Source organism: Neltuma alba, unplaced genomic scaffold (genome assembly GCF_004799145.2).
Source record: "Neltuma alba isolate B1F8T4 unplaced genomic scaffold, ASM479914v2 tig00012743_pilon, whole genome shotgun sequence".
Lineage (NCBI taxonomy): Eukaryota > Viridiplantae > Streptophyta > Magnoliopsida > Fabales > Fabaceae > Neltuma > Neltuma alba.
The window spans coordinates 301,394-319,776 of record NW_021637159.1 but is presented as its reverse complement, the minus strand read 5'-3'; the positions used below and the strand labels follow the sequence as shown (position 1 = coordinate 319,776).

General features: G+C 36.0%; 3 protein-coding genes across 3 annotated transcripts; all 3 read left to right on the top strand.

The window, feature by feature from the left end:
- The first annotated feature begins 4,866 nt into the window (after positions 1–4,866).
- On the top strand, positions 4,867–5,457 carry LOC114730518 (glycine-rich protein 5). The gene has a single exon (XM_028917601.1). It carries the CDS (start codon positions 4,867–4,869, stop codon positions 5,455–5,457), a length of 591 nt encoding a protein of 196 aa, XP_028773434.1.
- Positions 5,458–7,395: 1,938 nt separating this feature from the next.
- Positions 7,396–9,637, top strand: LOC114730547 (diphthamide biosynthesis protein 4). Its single transcript, XM_028917632.1, has 2 exons — positions 7,396–7,757; positions 9,017–9,637. Exon 2 carries the CDS (start codon positions 9,072–9,074, stop codon positions 9,609–9,611), a length of 540 nt encoding a protein of 179 aa, XP_028773465.1. The 5' UTR covers positions 7,396–7,757; positions 9,017–9,071; the 3' UTR covers positions 9,612–9,637.
- Positions 9,638–12,755: 3,118 nt separating this feature from the next.
- LOC114730506 (S-protein homolog 5) lies at positions 12,756–13,343 on the top strand. The gene has a single exon (XM_028917589.1). It carries the CDS (start codon positions 12,810–12,812, stop codon positions 13,179–13,181), a length of 372 nt encoding a protein of 123 aa, XP_028773422.1. The 5' UTR covers positions 12,756–12,809; the 3' UTR covers positions 13,182–13,343.
- Positions 13,344–18,383: the final 5,040 nt, after the last annotated feature.

Below are 18,383 nucleotides of genomic sequence, written 5' to 3'. Positions count from 1 at the left end.
GTATTTTAGAGAATATAACACATATTTATTATAAATAACTAACTTAACAAACTTTTAATCTACTCAAATTAGTTACTAGCTCTTATATGAAAGACAAGAGGTATAAGAACTAGTTAACTAATTTGAATAGAATTAATAAAATTAGTTATTTGTAATAAATAGGTATTATCTTTTTTAAAATATCTTTGCTAATAATGTTTATTAGTTATAACTATCATTTGATAAAACCTTTAAGATATGTAACTATCAAAAGGACTATCTTGAGAAAATAGATAAATATAAAAAACAAAATAAATTGAGGTCTTATATTTATAACTAAATCAAATATCAAAATAGTTTTTATATTGAGAATTGAAAGTAATATAGTATTTACTATCTTTTATAGTTAGAGGGGATCTGGCATCCTGGGAGCAACCGTGCGTCGAATTGGGCTAATTAATGAGCATGATCGTATTTTGCTGTCTTTCACATTTTTTTGTTTTAAAACATGTAAAATGAGTAAATAAAGTGAAAAAATAGGTTGCAAAGAATAAAACAGTAATCGGAAAAATATATACATAATTGATTAATTATAATGATATACCACCGCAATGTGACTGAATAAAACTTAATTAATTATATGCTCGCTACATCATAATAAAATTCATGTAATGATCGACTGCGTTTGTTGAGCATATATACCATCTCATACCTTTTCCAACATGCACATGTATATACTCGTGTGTGTGTGTGTATTCTTTAAATAATTTATTTTCCCCGTATTATTCAAGTGGTTCGGTCTTTATTAATTTTGTTTTTGTCTAAATTTGCTTCTTTTTATCAATAATATTTATTCAGTCGATGAATACAACAGTACGCATAAATAGCCAACTGATACAGCGTAATTCTGGCTTCGGAATCAGATGTTTACCTTATTGCGACATGAATACAATTTACCTCTACTTCTTTTTATCAATAATATTTATTGATGCCAGATGAATACAATTATATATACATGGATTTGCCAAGTTCATTTTCTCTCGTGAAATGCCAATAACAGTTTATCACATATTCGAGAATGGACCGATAAAACCAAGCTCGTTGTTATTTTAAGCATGAAGAAGGGATTTACAAAGCACGAAGATCAACGCATATATAGTTTATTTATTATATATGAAAACTTCATACATGTAAGCTGGGAATATATGTATTAACGGGGTAGCTAGTAACTATATAGCACAGCAGCAGAAGTGATTCTGAGGAGGGATGCACTGTCCTATCTTATAGCCAATCAGTTTGCAATAATCATCGCACCCTGGAAATTCTCCACATGTTCCTGGGCAATATTGTTTGCTCATCCCTGCATCATCATCATCATCATTTTCATCATTCTCGTTAATTATCAGCAAACACCAAACTATGATCATTAAACAACACACATATGCATTTGTATTTTGTACACGTACGTACTTACCAAATGAGAGCAGGAACATCATCACCATGGCTGCAATTAGCATCAGTTTGTTGGCAATGGTTGAGACATGATGAGAGTACGCCATTTTAATCTCTGAATTGAAGCTTCTAATATAATGAATTCAAACAACCACTATAACTCTCTCTCTCTCTCTCTCTCTCTCTCTGTGTATATATATATATGTATGTATGTACAATAATTTGTTGAGTTATGTATATACAGGCATAAATAAATACTTTATGGATGGATTTTTGTGCCTAGTCTACTTTTATGGCAGTACTCTTGACGATTTCGTGGGACGCTCAATCACGTCAGAGATTTGGTAAGCTCTTTTTGTGCCACCAATTAATTCTCCATATCTGCACATAGATCTTCTTCACTTTATCAATATGCGATGGCTATAAATGAGGATTCGTTTGTTAATCACTCTTATTCAAAATTTATGCTGTGATTAGCTTCGCGGTTCCCAAGTAAAGGGTTAAAGTCAAAAGTATCATCAAGTCGTGACAAGAGTTTTGTGATATCTTATTTGTCCGTGTCTATAAAATTTGTGTACCACATGTCCACGAATTTTACAATATAGCATACCGAAAACATATTGATATTTAATCTTCTAAACCCTTCATACGACATTATTATAAAGTTCTGTATCCAAATAACCAAACTGATAACTAACTAACTAACTAACTCAACATTTCCAAATCCGCATGTTATATTTGCGAAGGAAAAACATAAACTAAAACGACATTATTACCTGTCACCACATAACTGACATCTAAATTCAAACTATATTATATAATCCCAGATTAAGTACAATAAGCAAGCTACATGAACGATTTATTTGATTTTATCACAGAACCTGAAGCACGAACGAAACTTCCCAGTAACTTTCTTAATGGAAAACACTTTCTTGATGATGAATGCGAGCCTTCTAGTGGAAGGAGCAGAACGTGGTGGTTCTGTCACAGGTGGCCGAGGTGATCGTTCTGGTTCCGTCACCGGGCGGGACGACGAGGTTCTCGATGAAGACGTCGAAGAAGTCGGCACCGATGAGTCGTGTCGGCGGTGGGAGGAGCCCCTCCAATATTCACGGGGAAGATGATGATAGGCTCCATGGTAATTACGAGCATTGTTCATAAATAAGTGATTAAGATGGTTATTATTTTGCCAAGGGTTGTAATTAGCGTATGAATGATAATTATAAGGATCGTTAGCATAATAATAAGGATCATAAAGAGGTCCCGTTTTTGAAAGTGAGGTGGCATAAGGATGGTTATGAGGATTGTCTCCCTCAGTACCAAAAGTGATCCTCTTTAGCTCTGAATGTTTCCCACCTTTCTTTAGCTTCTTCAAAATTTGTTGTCGATCTGTTTTGCCTTTCACATATGCATATCCCAACGTTGGATTGATGTCGAAAACTGGGTCTGCAAATATTTCAAAGCGACACAAATTCTAGAGAGAACATAAGAATCAAAATATATATATCAGGATATACGTACGTGCGAGATCATATATGAGTATAAGTAAGGCTCACCGATCGATAATAGTGAGGACCAAAATATTTTTTTTCAAGATATATATAAACATTTAAATAAATATTTAATTAAAAATTAAGCAAAACAGTGAAACGCGATATGATTTCTGTAAGCTTAACATAAGAACATGTATAGCCTCTGGAACTTTCAAATGTAAAGATGGGCACCATACATATTTAAGAAAAGGTTCCTGTTACAATTATGTTATACGCAGGACATGTATTGTCTACGGTAGATTTCGGAATGCTTGAAATCCTAAGGTCCGAATTAAAGATGAGATATTAAAATAACTAAAGTTCAAAACTTGGATAGTTTGGGACAAGAATTATATTTTATCGACAAGAAGTGCAAGTTGGAGGACATACCTTCAAAGCTGCTCAAAATCTTAGTCAGAGACTTTTCCCAGCCATCTCCAGTATCGATTTCGAAGAAACACTCCTGAAAATATAAAGGATGAACCAAAACACATTGATTAACATCATGAAATTAAACAAATTAACTCAAATCAATGTGTATATATATGCAGATCAAGAACACACATTAAAAAAAAAGACTGTTGGTAAATTCAGAAAGAAGGGAAAAGATCAGTGGGAGGGCAAAAGTTAAGAATGAAGACCGTATTTTCAGAAGACATGGTTGGCGAAGAAGAGAAAATATTTGTCCGAGGCGGTGTGAGTGAGAATTTTAGAGCGTAAATTTAAAATTTTCGATGGAACTGAGGGTTACTGTAATTTAGGAAGGACAATTTCGTTTCCCACGCTCCTTAATTTTCCTTTTTTACGGGGCGAAGAATCTCAACTTTTTAATCAATTATTAATGCGGCCATTCATCATTTCGCATATTTATTGACTTTCCAAAAACACAGGAAAATTTTTATGATGTGGAAATTAAGTATTAATTTGTCAACATTTTCTTAATAGGGTTATTTGTGTTCCCAGATATATCCGCCCGACCCAAAGGGTCCAGTGGGCTATTGGTGTCGGGCCCAGTCTCAATTACTGTCTCTGTATATATCTCCGGTCTTAATAATAAGATTTTATTTGTAAATTATAAATAAAATCTTATAATTAAAACCGAAAGTGATATTAAGTATAATATCCCTTTGCTTTAATTTATCCGCACCTATGCTGTTTTGCCTTGCTCTCACCGAGTTTATTTGCTTTGTAATTCCTGGCTTCACCACGGTACGTAAGGATGTGACCTCATAGTTTTGTCGCACAAATTGACGTAGTTTCTGTCCCTCTCTGCCCTTTTATTCTAGCATGGAAGAGAGGTAATAAGAACCCAAAAGTACTACTGTGAAGACACGTAGAAATTTTCCTATATATATTCAATGCTTCCTTAAAAGATCAATCAGTCCCCAATAAAATTATAGGAGCATCCTAATTTCCAAATATCCAGGAATAAAACATCAACTAGGTCATTTAAACACATTAATTTGTCAGTGACAATCATATAAAATTAGAAGCCAAATAAAACTCCGCTTGTGTATATAAAATTAAAAAAAAAAGTAAAGAAAATAGAATGCATTATAGCGAGCGCAAAAAAGGAAATGAGAATTCCCATGAATGAATGAGATTGACATTGACACATGACAACCTTAAATTTGGTCGTCCTGTCGCGATGCCCACCTGCCTCACTCGATCCCCTGGGCTGTGATTATTGATCCCAAAAATTTGCCTTCTCGAGATCTCCAGAGACCATTTACAATATTATTTACTACTCCCACCTGTCCTCCCCCCTCTTCTTCAACTCCTCGGTTATATATAAGAGACCAGAGACGACCCCTTTGCATGCAAATCAGAAATCACCCTTCAAATCTCTTCCCCTCGCACTCTCACTGAGACTAGTGAAGGAGCTAGCCAGCCATATCCGAAAATGGCAAAACGCTGTTCTTCCCTCCCATTTACGATCCTTCTTTTACTATTCATACTTCATGCAAGTGCGCGTAAGGTACCTGGCAATACGAGCCATGGAGGAGAGCAGACTCTCGTGCATGCAAGCGCACCAGTGCCTGCTGAGTCCCCTGTGGCCACTGGTATTGCTGAGAAGAAGCACTTTATCGTCGGCGGAGTCGGTGGGTTCGCTGGCATGGGTGGTTTTGCTGGCGTTGGGGGTATTTTGCCCAAGTTCGGTGTCGGAGGTGGTCTCGGCAAGTTCGGCGGTATCGGTGGATTCGTTGGAATTGGTGGTGGCCATAAGGGTTTCGGCGGTGGTATAGGTGGCTTGGGTGGCGGTGCGGGAGGCCTTGGTGGACTCGGAGGTGGAGCTGGAGGCTTAGGTGGACTTGGTGGGGGCGGTGCGGGAGGCTTGGGTGGTGCTGGAGGTGGCGTCGGAGGTTTAGGTGGAGCTAGCGGTTGTGGAGGTGGCGTGGGTGGGGTTGGTGGCGCTGGTGCTGGCGGTGGCTTAGGTGGAGGAGCTGGCGGCGGCGGCGGCGGCTACCACCCTTATCAACCTTTGCATCCTTAGTTAAGGATGGTTAATTTGGTCTCCATATGCGTACCTGGGTGGTTAAGTTGGTAGTGGTTACTATAGGGTTTTTGGCTTTCTCCATTTGCCGTACGTGTGTTGTTAATTTTCAGCTTCGAGTTATTTTGAAAGTGTCTGTCTTGTTTAGGTTTGGTTTCGTATTTGGAATGGCAGATGAAGCGAAGAATGCAGTAGCCAGGCTGTAGTAAATTTCAATCCTGTCAGTGAGTTGCCATATTTCAATGTGTTTCAGAGTGGCTCTAGTGGAAATCTGGTTGTTTAACTTGTTCTAGCCTCTCGCCACCCTCGCTTTTTTCTTTTAATGCCATCAAATCTAATTGTATTTAAATCCTCGTTGAGCATGAACTTTCTACATTTTCATCTTTTAATAATTAAGATTTCTTTAATTATCGCACGTATAAGTATAACAAGAGTTAAATAAATTTGATAGAATCATGCTTTAGTGCGTCATCTTCGAATTAAAATTCAAGTTCCTTCCTTTCTTTTATGGGAAAAAGGTGATGACTTGGGTATAACTTGCATTAAAAAAAATATTTGCACAAATCTACCCAGAAGAAAGCGGATATATATATATATATATATGTACATGAAAAAAGCATCATAATAATATAACAAGAAGTGTTGAATTAAAGTGATTTTAAAAAATTTGGAGTCAGGAGTTAAAGGAGGGAATATTCAGGAGGGTAACTGGGGAAGCGGTGGGCGGAGCAGAGAAAAGGAGGCAGCGTGCATGAGTGACAATTGATGAGCCTAGCCAGTAGCGTGACTTACAATCAATGAATTCTGAAGCTCTCTCTTTGCATGGCGGCCATATGTTCCATGGCCGTCCTTTTGTCCCCCCCCCCCCCTCCCCAGTGTTACTTATTTTTACGCCCAAAACACGTTACTTGTCTCTTTTTAAAATTGTAAATTAGTAGAACAAAAATTATTTTACAAATATTTATATATTTCCTTAACTTTTAATTTAATATTTATGTATTTTTCTCATATAATTATGGAAAAAAGACACTAAAATACCCTCAAAATTACTAAATGACAAAATAGGGTAGGTAAATTTCAAAATCCCAATTCAGACCCCAGGTACTATTTTGGAATTTTCAACTCTTGTAAAATTACACAAATGCCCTTTACTTTTTTTTAAATACTGCCACATTAGCAATTTTGGCCTCCGGAGTTCCAGTTACCGGTTGTCGGAGTTTTGGTGACTACTCTTTCTTATATATTGACTACATTTATTTTTAAACTCTGATGACACGTTACTGGAACTCCGGTGACTGGTCAGGGGAGCTCTAGTAACTACTCTTTCTTATGTATTGACTACTCTTTTTTGGTTATTAACTACATTTATTTTTAAATTTTGATGACTACTCTTGCTAAGTTGTTGATTACTCTAATAATGCGATTTACTACTTTTATGTAGTCAATAGCTATATAAAAATATTCATCAGGACTTTAAAAACAAAAGTTGTCAATAGTTATATGGAAGTAGTTTCCGATAGTAAGGACAATGTTGTCATTTTACAAGATTTGAAAATTCCAAAATGGTACCTGGGGTCTGAATTGGGATTTTGAAATTTACTTACCCTAATTTGTCATTTAGTAATTTTGAGGGTATTTTACTGTCTTTTTCCCTATAATTATTTGTTTTAACTTTATTTTATTAGGACCGTTGGCTCCTCCCCTACACATGAACCAACGGTACAAATAGAAGTTACAAGGTCTAAACATGTTAAAAGAAAAAAATTAATATTTTTTTTATAAAAGTAAAGTAGCATATATGCAGATTTTTTGCCGCATAGGATGACACTCATGATGAAAAAGATCAGATTATAAACTAAAAAAAAGAGAGGAGGCTAAGTTATAAGCGAATTTTTCTGGGGGAAAAAACCCTTGTTCTGAGCTGAGCCACATCAAATCTGCTTTAACGAATGGGCCAGTTCATGCTGATCCTTTTGTTGTGGGCTGGCTCCATCGATCTCACCAGTTGCCGCTGCCTCTGCTGTCGCCGCCTCCACCTCCTCCTCTTCTCTCACAAGCCGTAGTCGCTGCCTCATCTGCCGCCGAGCCCCTCTTAGCCATAAACCTCCTCCTCCGCTCAACCCCTCACTCAGATGCCATTTCTCTCCGCTCGAATCGAGCTTGACCCCGTCTTACTCACATAGTCATTCAGCGTCACACTGCCTCTCAGTCACATTCACGCACGAATCGTTCCGGTGATATAGCCGCCAGCCCGCCACCGCCGTCCCATGGTGAGATCCTAGTGTTCCCGATTCCTTCAGGTACCCCACCTCTCTCATCTGTAAAAATACTGCGGAAAGTAACTTCTCTTTGTTTGCAAGTGATCTAATTTTGTTTGGCACTTGGAAGATTGATGTTTTATCCCATCATCAAGGAGCCCCCTTCGTGGATTTAATTTAATTTGTTAAATTTTCATGATTCATTGTGAATATGTGTGGCTTTTGTTGGAAAGCCAGAAAAATGCTTCTAAAAGTTTACTGTTGAATACCCAACGAAATATTTAATCACGTGGCCTCCCGGAATTGTGGTCAGCTGGAATTGGGGATTTACCTGTGAGGTTTATCTTGGGATGATTGCGGTGAAATTCTCCTTGGGAATTTTATTCCTCTCTGTTTCAATCCCCATTGTCCTTCAGTCAGAGATTTGTTGCATTTTGGTTCTTAAGCACACCTCCCTCGCCGGGGGGGGGGGGGGGAGGCTTTGGCGGCGTGGGTCAACGTTAGAGTGGGATATGCCCCTTTCTAAACTGGATAAACTATGGTTATTTCCACAGGAATCAAAAATATTTTTTAAGGAAAAAAATAGTCTAATGACAATTTGGTTCTTTTTTTCCCCACTCTTGAACCTCTTAGATGGCTTCTGTGCTTATTTTCTGTGTTAAGCTCACCTGAACATCAATTTTCATGGCTAGCATCAGGACCTCATTAAAACCTCAAGCTGATATCAATTTATGGGAGATCCCTGTGGTTCTTGAGAATGTCTATTGGGCAAAGGGAGAGCCTGTCTTTCCAGCATAAGGATGTTCGAGCTTTCTAGCACCAATAGTTTTAATTCTCTCTTGATTGCGGTTGCTAGTCACTTCCTTCATGTGGTTCTCTGCAGTCTAATTCACGAACAACATGATAGTTAAAAAAACTTGGTAGAATACATTGGACCCCCTTCAGCCATTAATATACTCCTCCGGTCCTTAATATAAGATCCATTTAACTAATTTGATTAGATTAAGGAAGTTAGGTAAGTTGGTTAATTATAAGAAAAGTGACATATTTTTCCTAAAACACCATAATCATCTTTCTTAATACCTCATCTCCCTCTTCTATTTGATTATGGTTGAGGGAGTATTCATAAGGGTAGTTTAGAGAAAATTGATAAATACGATAAATGGGTCTTATATTTAGGACCAAACTCAACTTAACAATTGGGTCTTATATTAAGGACTGGAGGAGTATTATGTTTTTAGCTTTGATTACAATAAGATATGCTTGTTAGGTATTAATACAATGTTTTGCTTATTTCTTAGGTGTGGTCAGATTTGAACAAAAACATTTGCGGGCAGCTATTTGGGAACGAGAAACATGCTTCTGGACAAGAATGCCCATAAAGAAACCCTTTATGATGTTCTTAATGTGAAGGAAGATGCAAGCTATGAAGAGATTCGTGCCAGATACCGCAGTGCTGTGCTCAATTTACATCCTGATAAATTATTGAAGACATCTGAGATGTCAAGCAGTCATCAAACATCAGGAGATAGATTCCTCACTGTACAGAAGGCATGGGAAATTCTCAGCAATTCAACCTCTCGTTCAACATACGACAATGAGCTGCGTGGTTCAAGGCAGGATGCATTGGCTGCAGATGTTGCAGAAGATGTAAGTTTGCAGGATATGATTGTTGAACAAGCTGGAGAAGCGTTGGATCTCTCTTACCAGTGCAGATGTGGTGATTACTTTACCATAGACTCTACAGAATTGGAGAAAATGGGGTATTCGTTGTTGAGGGATGGCAGTGAGATTTCTTTACGTACTGTTGATAGTTTGCCAGGTTCAGTAATTCTTCCATGTGGATCTTGTTCTCTGAAAGTTCGTCTACTAATCAACATGGATGAGAGCAATTAAATTCATTTGCATTGTTATTTGTGTGATCCATGCCGACATTCTTTGCCCATTGCGGCATATTGAAAGATCTTCTACGGTAAATGCAGAATGAATTTAGAAGAAATGTATGGCCTAGTGAGAATCTAATAGGTTCTAGATCTGTGGGTCTTCCTCTGTGTTTCTCCTAAAATGGCCTCCTGTATACTGACAAATTCAGGACCAGGAAATTCACAAAAAAATCATTGTAATCTACCCCAAGCATTCATGACTCGGTCATGTTTTAATGAAATTAAACACTTGCCTCGTTTGATATTTTTCTTATATCATTGGATTAAAGCAGAAAAGACATCATAGGTTAGCCTCTTGCATCTCTGAAACAAAGTAGGAAATAGATTATGGTATCGAAGGGCAAGAATCCAAAGCATATCTTTGTTTTTTTTTTTTTTTTATAGGTATACGTATTTTCCTGTTGAAAAAATCTTATTTGAGGTATTATTAGGTGTTAAATATGGGTATTTTTTTAGAGATTCAAATCTTGATACAACTCCTATTGGTACAATCCAAACATATTTATAAAGACAAACAATGCTCTTTGTCAGTGTCAGCTTAAAAATATGGCAGATGACGAAAATATACAAATTTTTTGGGGAAAAAAAAAAGAAGCATTCTGACTCTCAACTCTATCGTATAACCAGCTTTTCCCCCTAAAATCAAATACAGGCTTCACGTCAGCCCAGTTATGTGATGTTTAGTTTTTCCTGTTCACGGCCAGTTTTTCGTGATGATAATTGTGAAGAAAACAGGCTATTCCTCCAATTCCAGTCATAACAAAGAAGTGGTCAAATGATCGCTATTATATATAAACAGTAGCGTAAACTAAGATAAGATAATGATTAGGTGAATGTTCATACTTTAGGGACTAGAAAAGATAAGATATTCGCATGCTCGTGTTTAGATAGATAGTGGATTAGTGAACGTGAAACGAGAGGACGTGCGTGATTATGTTACTTTATTCCATTGAAAATGACCATCCAATAAAATATACATTTTTATATTATATGTGTTGAGGCCACTTGATCCTCATCTTCAAAATATTATTGGGTCATTTCCGGAACAACAATTCTTTCCCAACCTCATAAATCATTATTCCTGGATGTCTGTCTGTCTGTCTTGTTCCTATGGGTCTGTTTTTTTTTTTTTTTGGGTTACTGGGTTACAGATCTTGCTTATATAGGTAGAGAGGCTAAACATGACTCTAAATATTCACATTCAAACTTGTTCATCTCTTGGGGATTTTTCAAATTTGGAATCATGATAACTATAGCCTATATCAGGTGTGCTATAAAATTAAATAAAGTGATAAACTTTAGATCACTTGGCAGTATTCAATTGTCATGCCTCGGACTGTTAAGAAGAAAATAATAATGACCCATAGAATGGATATAGATTACAAGCGGTATCTAACAATATTCTACGAGATTACAGTACTTGGTAATCCCCCTTGCACCACCCAAAAAAAAGAAAAAACAACTATGAATTTAGATTTTATTATGTTAATGGATTCATAGAGATCTCTTTATATGGTGCTTAGTTTGTCGCTTTCATCTTAATCCGCTATTTTCTTATTCCTTCAACTTTTAATATTTTAAGTAAATACTATTTGCCAATTGCCCATGCGCTATTCTGATCACCCCTGAAAATTTTCTATGTTTTATATTGATATGGATGATATTTATGTTAATTATTTAGGTAAAGAGAAGCAAAAGTAAAGGCGAAATTCACCTTTCAAGATATGGATGCTTATTGCCCTGAATGCCCTTTTATACAAAAGTTGACACTTGAAGCAGCTTGTATGAGAAGCAAAATTCGATATCGAAAGTTCTTTTGAAACCTTGAATGCAAAAGGCAGTTTGTGGGTAGACTGTAGAGTGTTGCTGAGCAAAGATGAGCCCCTAACCACGTGCTTACTTCGAGTTTAATTTCACAACATTCTTCTTAGAAAAAGGAGATACACATATCCACTTGGGATCGATCCCACAACTTGTATCTTTTAAAGGAATCGTGAATATCATTTGAGTCAAAAACTCTTGATAAAATATAAGTTCATTAACAGACTAATGAGCAAAGGTCTCGAGTTTGAATCTAAAATTACGTTAAATAGTTGATGATAAAATTTGTTATCCAGAAAGATTCAACCCCAATTTGATCTGGATTAGTCTTGGCCAGGTGAAGTCCTAAGGAGGCAGGATGTACACAGAAAAAACATGTTTTTTTGTATAGAACTTGATTTTGAGCGACAAATGTAATTTTATGTCATTTAAATGCCGCTCCAAGCATACCGTCTATTTTTCTCTTAATTCATGAACGCCTTTTTGACATTGTCAAGCACATTTACCAACTTAAATTGTTTCTTATCATGGAGCAATAGATACATGAGTAATTTTGGAATCAGGAAATCTAAATTCACTCATGTTACCAAAAAAAAAACATAAAAAAAGAGAGAAGTGCATGTAAAACATTAAAATAAATACACAATGTAATGAAAAAAAAGGAAAAGAAAAGGGAGGATTAATGCTGAAATCTTATACAATAAATGAGTATGTAATCAACTCATAATTACAAGATTCTAATATAAGATATACATGCACAAAGTATATTTTGACCCTCAAGTATGGCCATTTTTTATTGATTGAAATATTATGGTAACTTATCTTTGAAATAAAATCTTCTCAAATAGCAAGTAAGGAGGAAGATTCAGATTTTACTCCAACGCCTCATTATCGTGTCTTCGTGAATTACGTAGCATGATTACTTTTTTTTTTTTAAATGCATGAGAAAATATTTTTTATAAATCTATTTTTATTATTTTTTTAAAATATGTAAATCTTGTATATGCAAGAGGATCACATTTTACCCGAAAGAAGATATTCTAATTAATAATAACGAGGGATATCATGCATGCATATTATATATGTCTTTCCAATAACGATGCTTTTTCTAAAATAACAATAATTCATGAAAGAAAAAGAGTACAGCAAGTGCGAAATATTGTTAATTACGACGTGGAACAGAAATAAAAGGGAAGAAAATGGCGTATAAAAAGTGGCAGGCACGAACGTTAAAATAGAGCAGAGGATGAGCAGAAACAGAGAAACGATGAAGACCAAATTTGGAAGAAGAATATGGATAGTGGTCGGGCTAGCCACATTCATAATAGTGATGATGGCGAAGGTAGAACCATCAGAATACCTGTTCGGGACAGAGTACGAGGTTCGAGTCATCAATGGTTTCACGAACAACTCATCGGTGCCATTGGTGATATGGTGTTCCAACGAAGAAGCCGATCTCGGAGGCAGAGCCCTTCAGGAGCACGACGACTTCAGCTGGAAGATGAAGACCCATTTCTGGAGCAGCAACCTCATGAAGTGTACCATGAAATGGGACCAAACCAGAAAGAAGTTCGACGCTTTTAAGGCTTCCAGAGACGCCCATCGCTGTGGCCCTTTCAAGATGTGCACTTGGCTCGTCACCGAACATGGTTTCTTCTTCAGCAACGATCTTGTCAATTGGTACAAGGACTTTGAATGGTGATTTCACTCATCACCTTTCATACATGTGTTATATACTAAGCCCACAATAAATTACAAGGTTTTGTTTTGACGAGTCTTTAGTTACTTTTTTTCTTGTAACTTCTATGACAGTTTCTGCCATAGATATTCTGTTTTTTGGCGTTCAGGGAATGCTAAGGTTTTGACTTTGTCTGGGTTTAAAGCTTGCTCTGTTTGCCGACTTGCTCTGTCGTTTCTAATTTACCAAGGAGACAAGGTCGTAGATCCTCGACGAATAACATGTTTAATGTTATGTTGGAAACCAATACAGTGATTTCGATGTCTTCAACGTAAAATCAAGCACTAGTAAAGCTGTCGTGAAAGCTGTATTATTTATGCAGACAAAATCAAATTTGATTCACCCGACGCAGAGAACACAGAGTGAGAAATATTGATTATTCAGATCATATCATTGCGGCTATAGATTTAAGCGCACTTAATGATTCCTCAAAAAGTGTATTACATGCCATTTTCGTACTTTCTATTTCATCAAATTTCACTGTTAACAAAAATCCACGAAATGGTCCTTCGATATCACAGAATTAGTGGTTAAGCAATAAGCATCAATAATGACCAAAGGAAACAATAAGACTAAATGGGATTTAGAGTGAGGATCGAGGATTTGTGTGTGTTTGGTAAGAGTGGCGTGGGAATACAAACAAATCTTAGTCCTAACACCTAATCATTGAACAGAATGCGTACTGGACTGTGGAAAACGCACGCAGTGGACAAAAGCAAATAACATTAAATATGGTGCCAAAAATAATAATACTTAAAGAATAAACAAGTGGCTCTCGCAAGTTGCCCAACTCAACATTGTAATGTATTACAATGTCGATACATGGGGACATTACATTGCGTTTTTTGATTCTTTATGCATAAAATAAAATGTGTGTCAGGCTCAAAATGATAATGCAGACGGGAACTTAATATTAAGAATGAACAAATGGGGTGTTCTGGTATTTTTATTTATTAGAGAGAAGACAGTACTGGAAGTGGAAATCTTGGAGGGGCTTATCGGCGTATCGTTTGAAAGGTACAAAGCCAGGAAAAGAAAAGCTTCATGATTTGGTGGCATATCTGTAGTCCCCTTTTCTGTATCGAATATTGCTTCTGATTGCTCTGGATCATGATGGACTCCTCTCCTGTTATCTATTTATTTGTTTCTGAAAAATTATTCCCTTTTAAACTGCCACTGTTTGTGGTTCTAGTGTCCTTGGTTTTCAATATTCCTCACTCTTCCTTTTGCGTGCAGACCCCCCCCCCAAAAGTATGATCATTTGATTAGGTCTGGATCGAGCGTTATCTTGTTGTCTCGTCTCATTAGAGGTAGTTTTTCTAAAGGCATTTTTTATGTTCACACATACTCAAACTCGAAATATCGTGCTTGAGCGGCCAAAGTTCATTCTACTAAAATCAAAGCCTGATTTTTGTGTGTGGAATGTTACTTGACACTATTAAAGTGAAAAAAAATTATGTGAAAGTTGCTGGATCAAGCACTGCTTAGACTCAAAAGCTTTTTTTTTTTGGTTTTTTTCAGGAGAATAGCAGGAAGTAGAGTCACTGCAACAGACTTCCCAGGTTGCCACTAACATATAAATAATGCTAATAAATGTCTGCTATAAAAGTTAGTTTAGTGAGTAAAGACACAGTTTATACATATTCTTTAAGAACGTTAAGTTCTAATCTTGCTATCGATAAAAAAACATCATATAAGATCCATCTTGATTTTAATGAATTCTAAGATCTAACTCACATTATAACATTTTATGCCGGTGATTCATTGATGGAAAGATTTGACGAGAGAAATCAGAAATGGTTTGGACTGTGGAGGTGACCTATTACTGAAGGATGAATAGCATTTTGAAATATAATGATTGGTTTCATATTCATAGATCAATTGTGGGATCCAGTTTTGATCAATGTTTAAACAGTAGTGCTTGTGTGTGTATGCGCGTCAACTTAGTGGAGACTTGTTATTTCATTTCCACACATTTTGACACAACAAAAAACAAACCACTTTATTGGCCATACAAGAATGCATATTCTCTTCAATTATTCCGAAAATAACAGGCCATTTTAAGGATCATGTAACGGCAATCTTTTTCGTTATCTTCTCTTCGCAAGTGTCCTTTTTTATTTCAAACAATCTACCTTCACAGATCTATTGATATGTAAATGACATGTCCTACATTGCGTATTTTTCAAGTCCGTCATCATTTTTCAAAATCATATATACCCACTATCAATCAACACATATATAAAATACCAAATTAGTGCAGATTATTTTATATTTTTCTAGACATTTTTACGAAAAGATGAACGTGAGTTTACTGGGTGTGCAAGAGACTGAAGATGTTGCATACCAGATAATATTAGTTAATTAAGAAGTCCAATGACTCGAGAACTAACTCCCAAATGAATCTCCCTTATTTTGCAAGCACACGAGGCTAACAGTTTAACTAAACCATATTGAAGTGCTACATTTTCAAATAGTAGAGATGAGAATCTAATAATATATATGGATTGTTACTCAATAAAATGTTTGGAATTAATAAGCCAACGTTACGTTATGATTCACATCTCAGAAGGACATAAATTCTAATCTTATTATTGAAATGAAAAATGTTAGTAAACAACAATATGCAAATACTTTTCAAGTCTTGAGACACGTTCTAATTTTAGCAAGCTTTTGAGACTCGACTCATATAAAGTTTCCTATTTATAAAGGATGTTTAAAATCAGAATACTCAATAATTAATTACTACTATAATGACACGCCTTAAACTACTGGGTTGAAGTGACTTGGCCAGATTAGGAATGTGTCGGCTCGGGTTTTGTAAAAATAAAAGACTGAATGAGCTAAAACATCAATCGATGTGAATGTTAGGATTATGAGAATGTCATATTTAATTTAGATGTTGGCGCATAGCACGGAATAGGGTTGTTTCAGCTGTTTAGGTCTTTAGCTTTTGATTTGATATGAACAGGTGAGTGAGTCTATGGTTGCATACACCGTAAAGGCAAAATAAGAAGGGAGCTAAATCAACCCTTCAAATATATGATCGAGTTTAATATTTTCAATATAGAGAACGAAATGTGGAAATGGTATCAAGCGGAGTACGTGATTAATTAAGCGATATGTAGTTTGACAGTAATTAAGAACAAAATAATTAAAGTTGGTTTATTTATGTGGTGAGCCCATATTGATGAAGAGGAAGAAGAAATGGAAGAAGAAAAGGACGCAGCAGAGGCGAGCAGAAGCAACAGAGAGAGAGAGAGAGATGGAGACGAATGAGAGCTTCCACTTCCTTCATCAATGGCTGATCCTTTCTCTGTCTCTCCCCACTCTCCATGTTATTATCACGTCATTACTACTACTTACTACTTTATTTCTGCTTTATTATCATGTCATCAATTTGATCATAAATATAAGATCTCAATCTACTTTATTTCTCATATTTATTTATTTTTTCTAATATAATCCTTGTAGTAGTTACATATATTAAATGTTTCATCAAATAGTAGTTATAAACTTATAATTAGTATATGATTAGCAAATATATTGTAGGAAAACAACACATAATTATTATAAATAACTAACTCAACAAAATTTTTTAATTTATTCAAATTAATTAACTAACTTTTATATTAAGGATCAGTATCATATTACTCTCGCCATCACCGCGTTATCCTCCATGTGTACCCCACTTACCCTCTTTATTATCTCTAATCCCCCCCCCCCAAAATGTACCATCATCGACCTTCACCTGTACAAGCTTGTTTTTAGCTGATTTCATCTCCACTTGTTTTATTTCTGCATACTTTTACTGTGGCTTTTGTACTTTTTTTTTTTTAAGAAAAACTTCTAATTTTGTATTTACCGATGTTTTCTTGGTAGACAAAAATGTCACTTTGTAAAATCTTGTCCCAGAAAGAGAGAAAGAAAAGAAAAACCTCTAATTTTTGGCCCTTTCAATTAACTAAATGCCCATTTTGATCAGTCATGGAGAATTGATTTTGGTTGCATGTAATAATAAGTATATAAAAGAGATTTGAGTTGTTCGCCTTCCTCGACTGATAATATGTAATGAGGGGGAGCAAGTGAGAATGGCCCAGTTTTGAGAAATGGGCTTTGTCTGGCCCAACATAATGCTACGGCCCACCAGCCATGACAGTGAGTGGCCCAACATATGGGCCTCGGGTGAAAGGGTTGTCGTATATGGTAATCCTATGAATTAGGAGAGAAGAATAAATGGAAGACGTGATTTAAAAAAGCTGTATTTTGGAATTGTGATTTCCCTGGGCACAGTTAGTTACTTTCCTTTACCCCGCTGATATTTTGGCAAGATACGTTGTCCACTGATCATTATTATTTTTGTTTTTTTTTCAGATCATCATTATGATTTGGTTTTAATCACATTGAAATTAAAAATCAGAAGACTGATTGCTTCTGATGTATACCATTTAATTATTGACAAAGCAAGACAAGAAATAATGATCGATCGTCATTTATGATTGTAAAAATGGCAGGAAATGTTGACCAAAAAGGGTAAATAGTTTCATCATGAAAATGGAAATTTTCCGAAATCTCTCTTCATTATATATAAGACTACATCAAAGCGAATAAAATGTTTTAATAAAATAAAACCCGCTCTCCCCATTCTAATTGAAGTTCCAAGAAAGTAATACTCAAAAAATAATAACAGCGCGAATATTTGATTATTGTCAAAAACATATGGGAAAAAACAGGGAAATTTAAATTAAATGCTGTTGAAACCCAGGCAGAAGAAGAGATCATGTGCAAATTAAGTGAATAAATGCACAATGCGAATTGCATTCACACGATCAAACAATTGATGAAATCCTATAAATAACCATGACGAGCACATGAAGGTAGTAACAAAGATCGACAATGGCATTTGGTAGGGGTTTGATCTTCCTGTTGATGACCTTCTTGTTCATCATAATAAGCAGATCATCATCAGCAGCAGATAAAATAGAGATCGACATAGAAAGCGGTCTGCGCAGTGAGGGTGGTGAGGAACTGAGTCTTTCATGCGGCGGAGAAGCTTCCTTAACGATGAAGCTAGGCGACCACCACAAAGTGAGCCTTCCCAATAATTCTGAAAGTGTCGTCACTTGCACAGCCCTGTGGAAGCAGTTCTTCACGCAATGGTGGGAA

What these genes read in the sequence shown, in the direction of transcription:
- LOC114730506 (XM_028917589.1), top strand. Translation starts at nt 12,810, where the DNA reads ATGATGGCGAAGGTAGAACCATCAGAATACCTGTTCGGGACAGAGTAC.
- LOC114730547 (XM_028917632.1), top strand. Translation starts at nt 9,072, where the DNA reads ATGCTTCTGGACAAGAATGCCCATAAAGAAACCCTTTATGATGTTCTT.
- LOC114730518 (XM_028917601.1), top strand. Translation starts at nt 4,867, where the DNA reads ATGGCAAAACGCTGTTCTTCCCTCCCATTTACGATCCTTCTTTTACTA.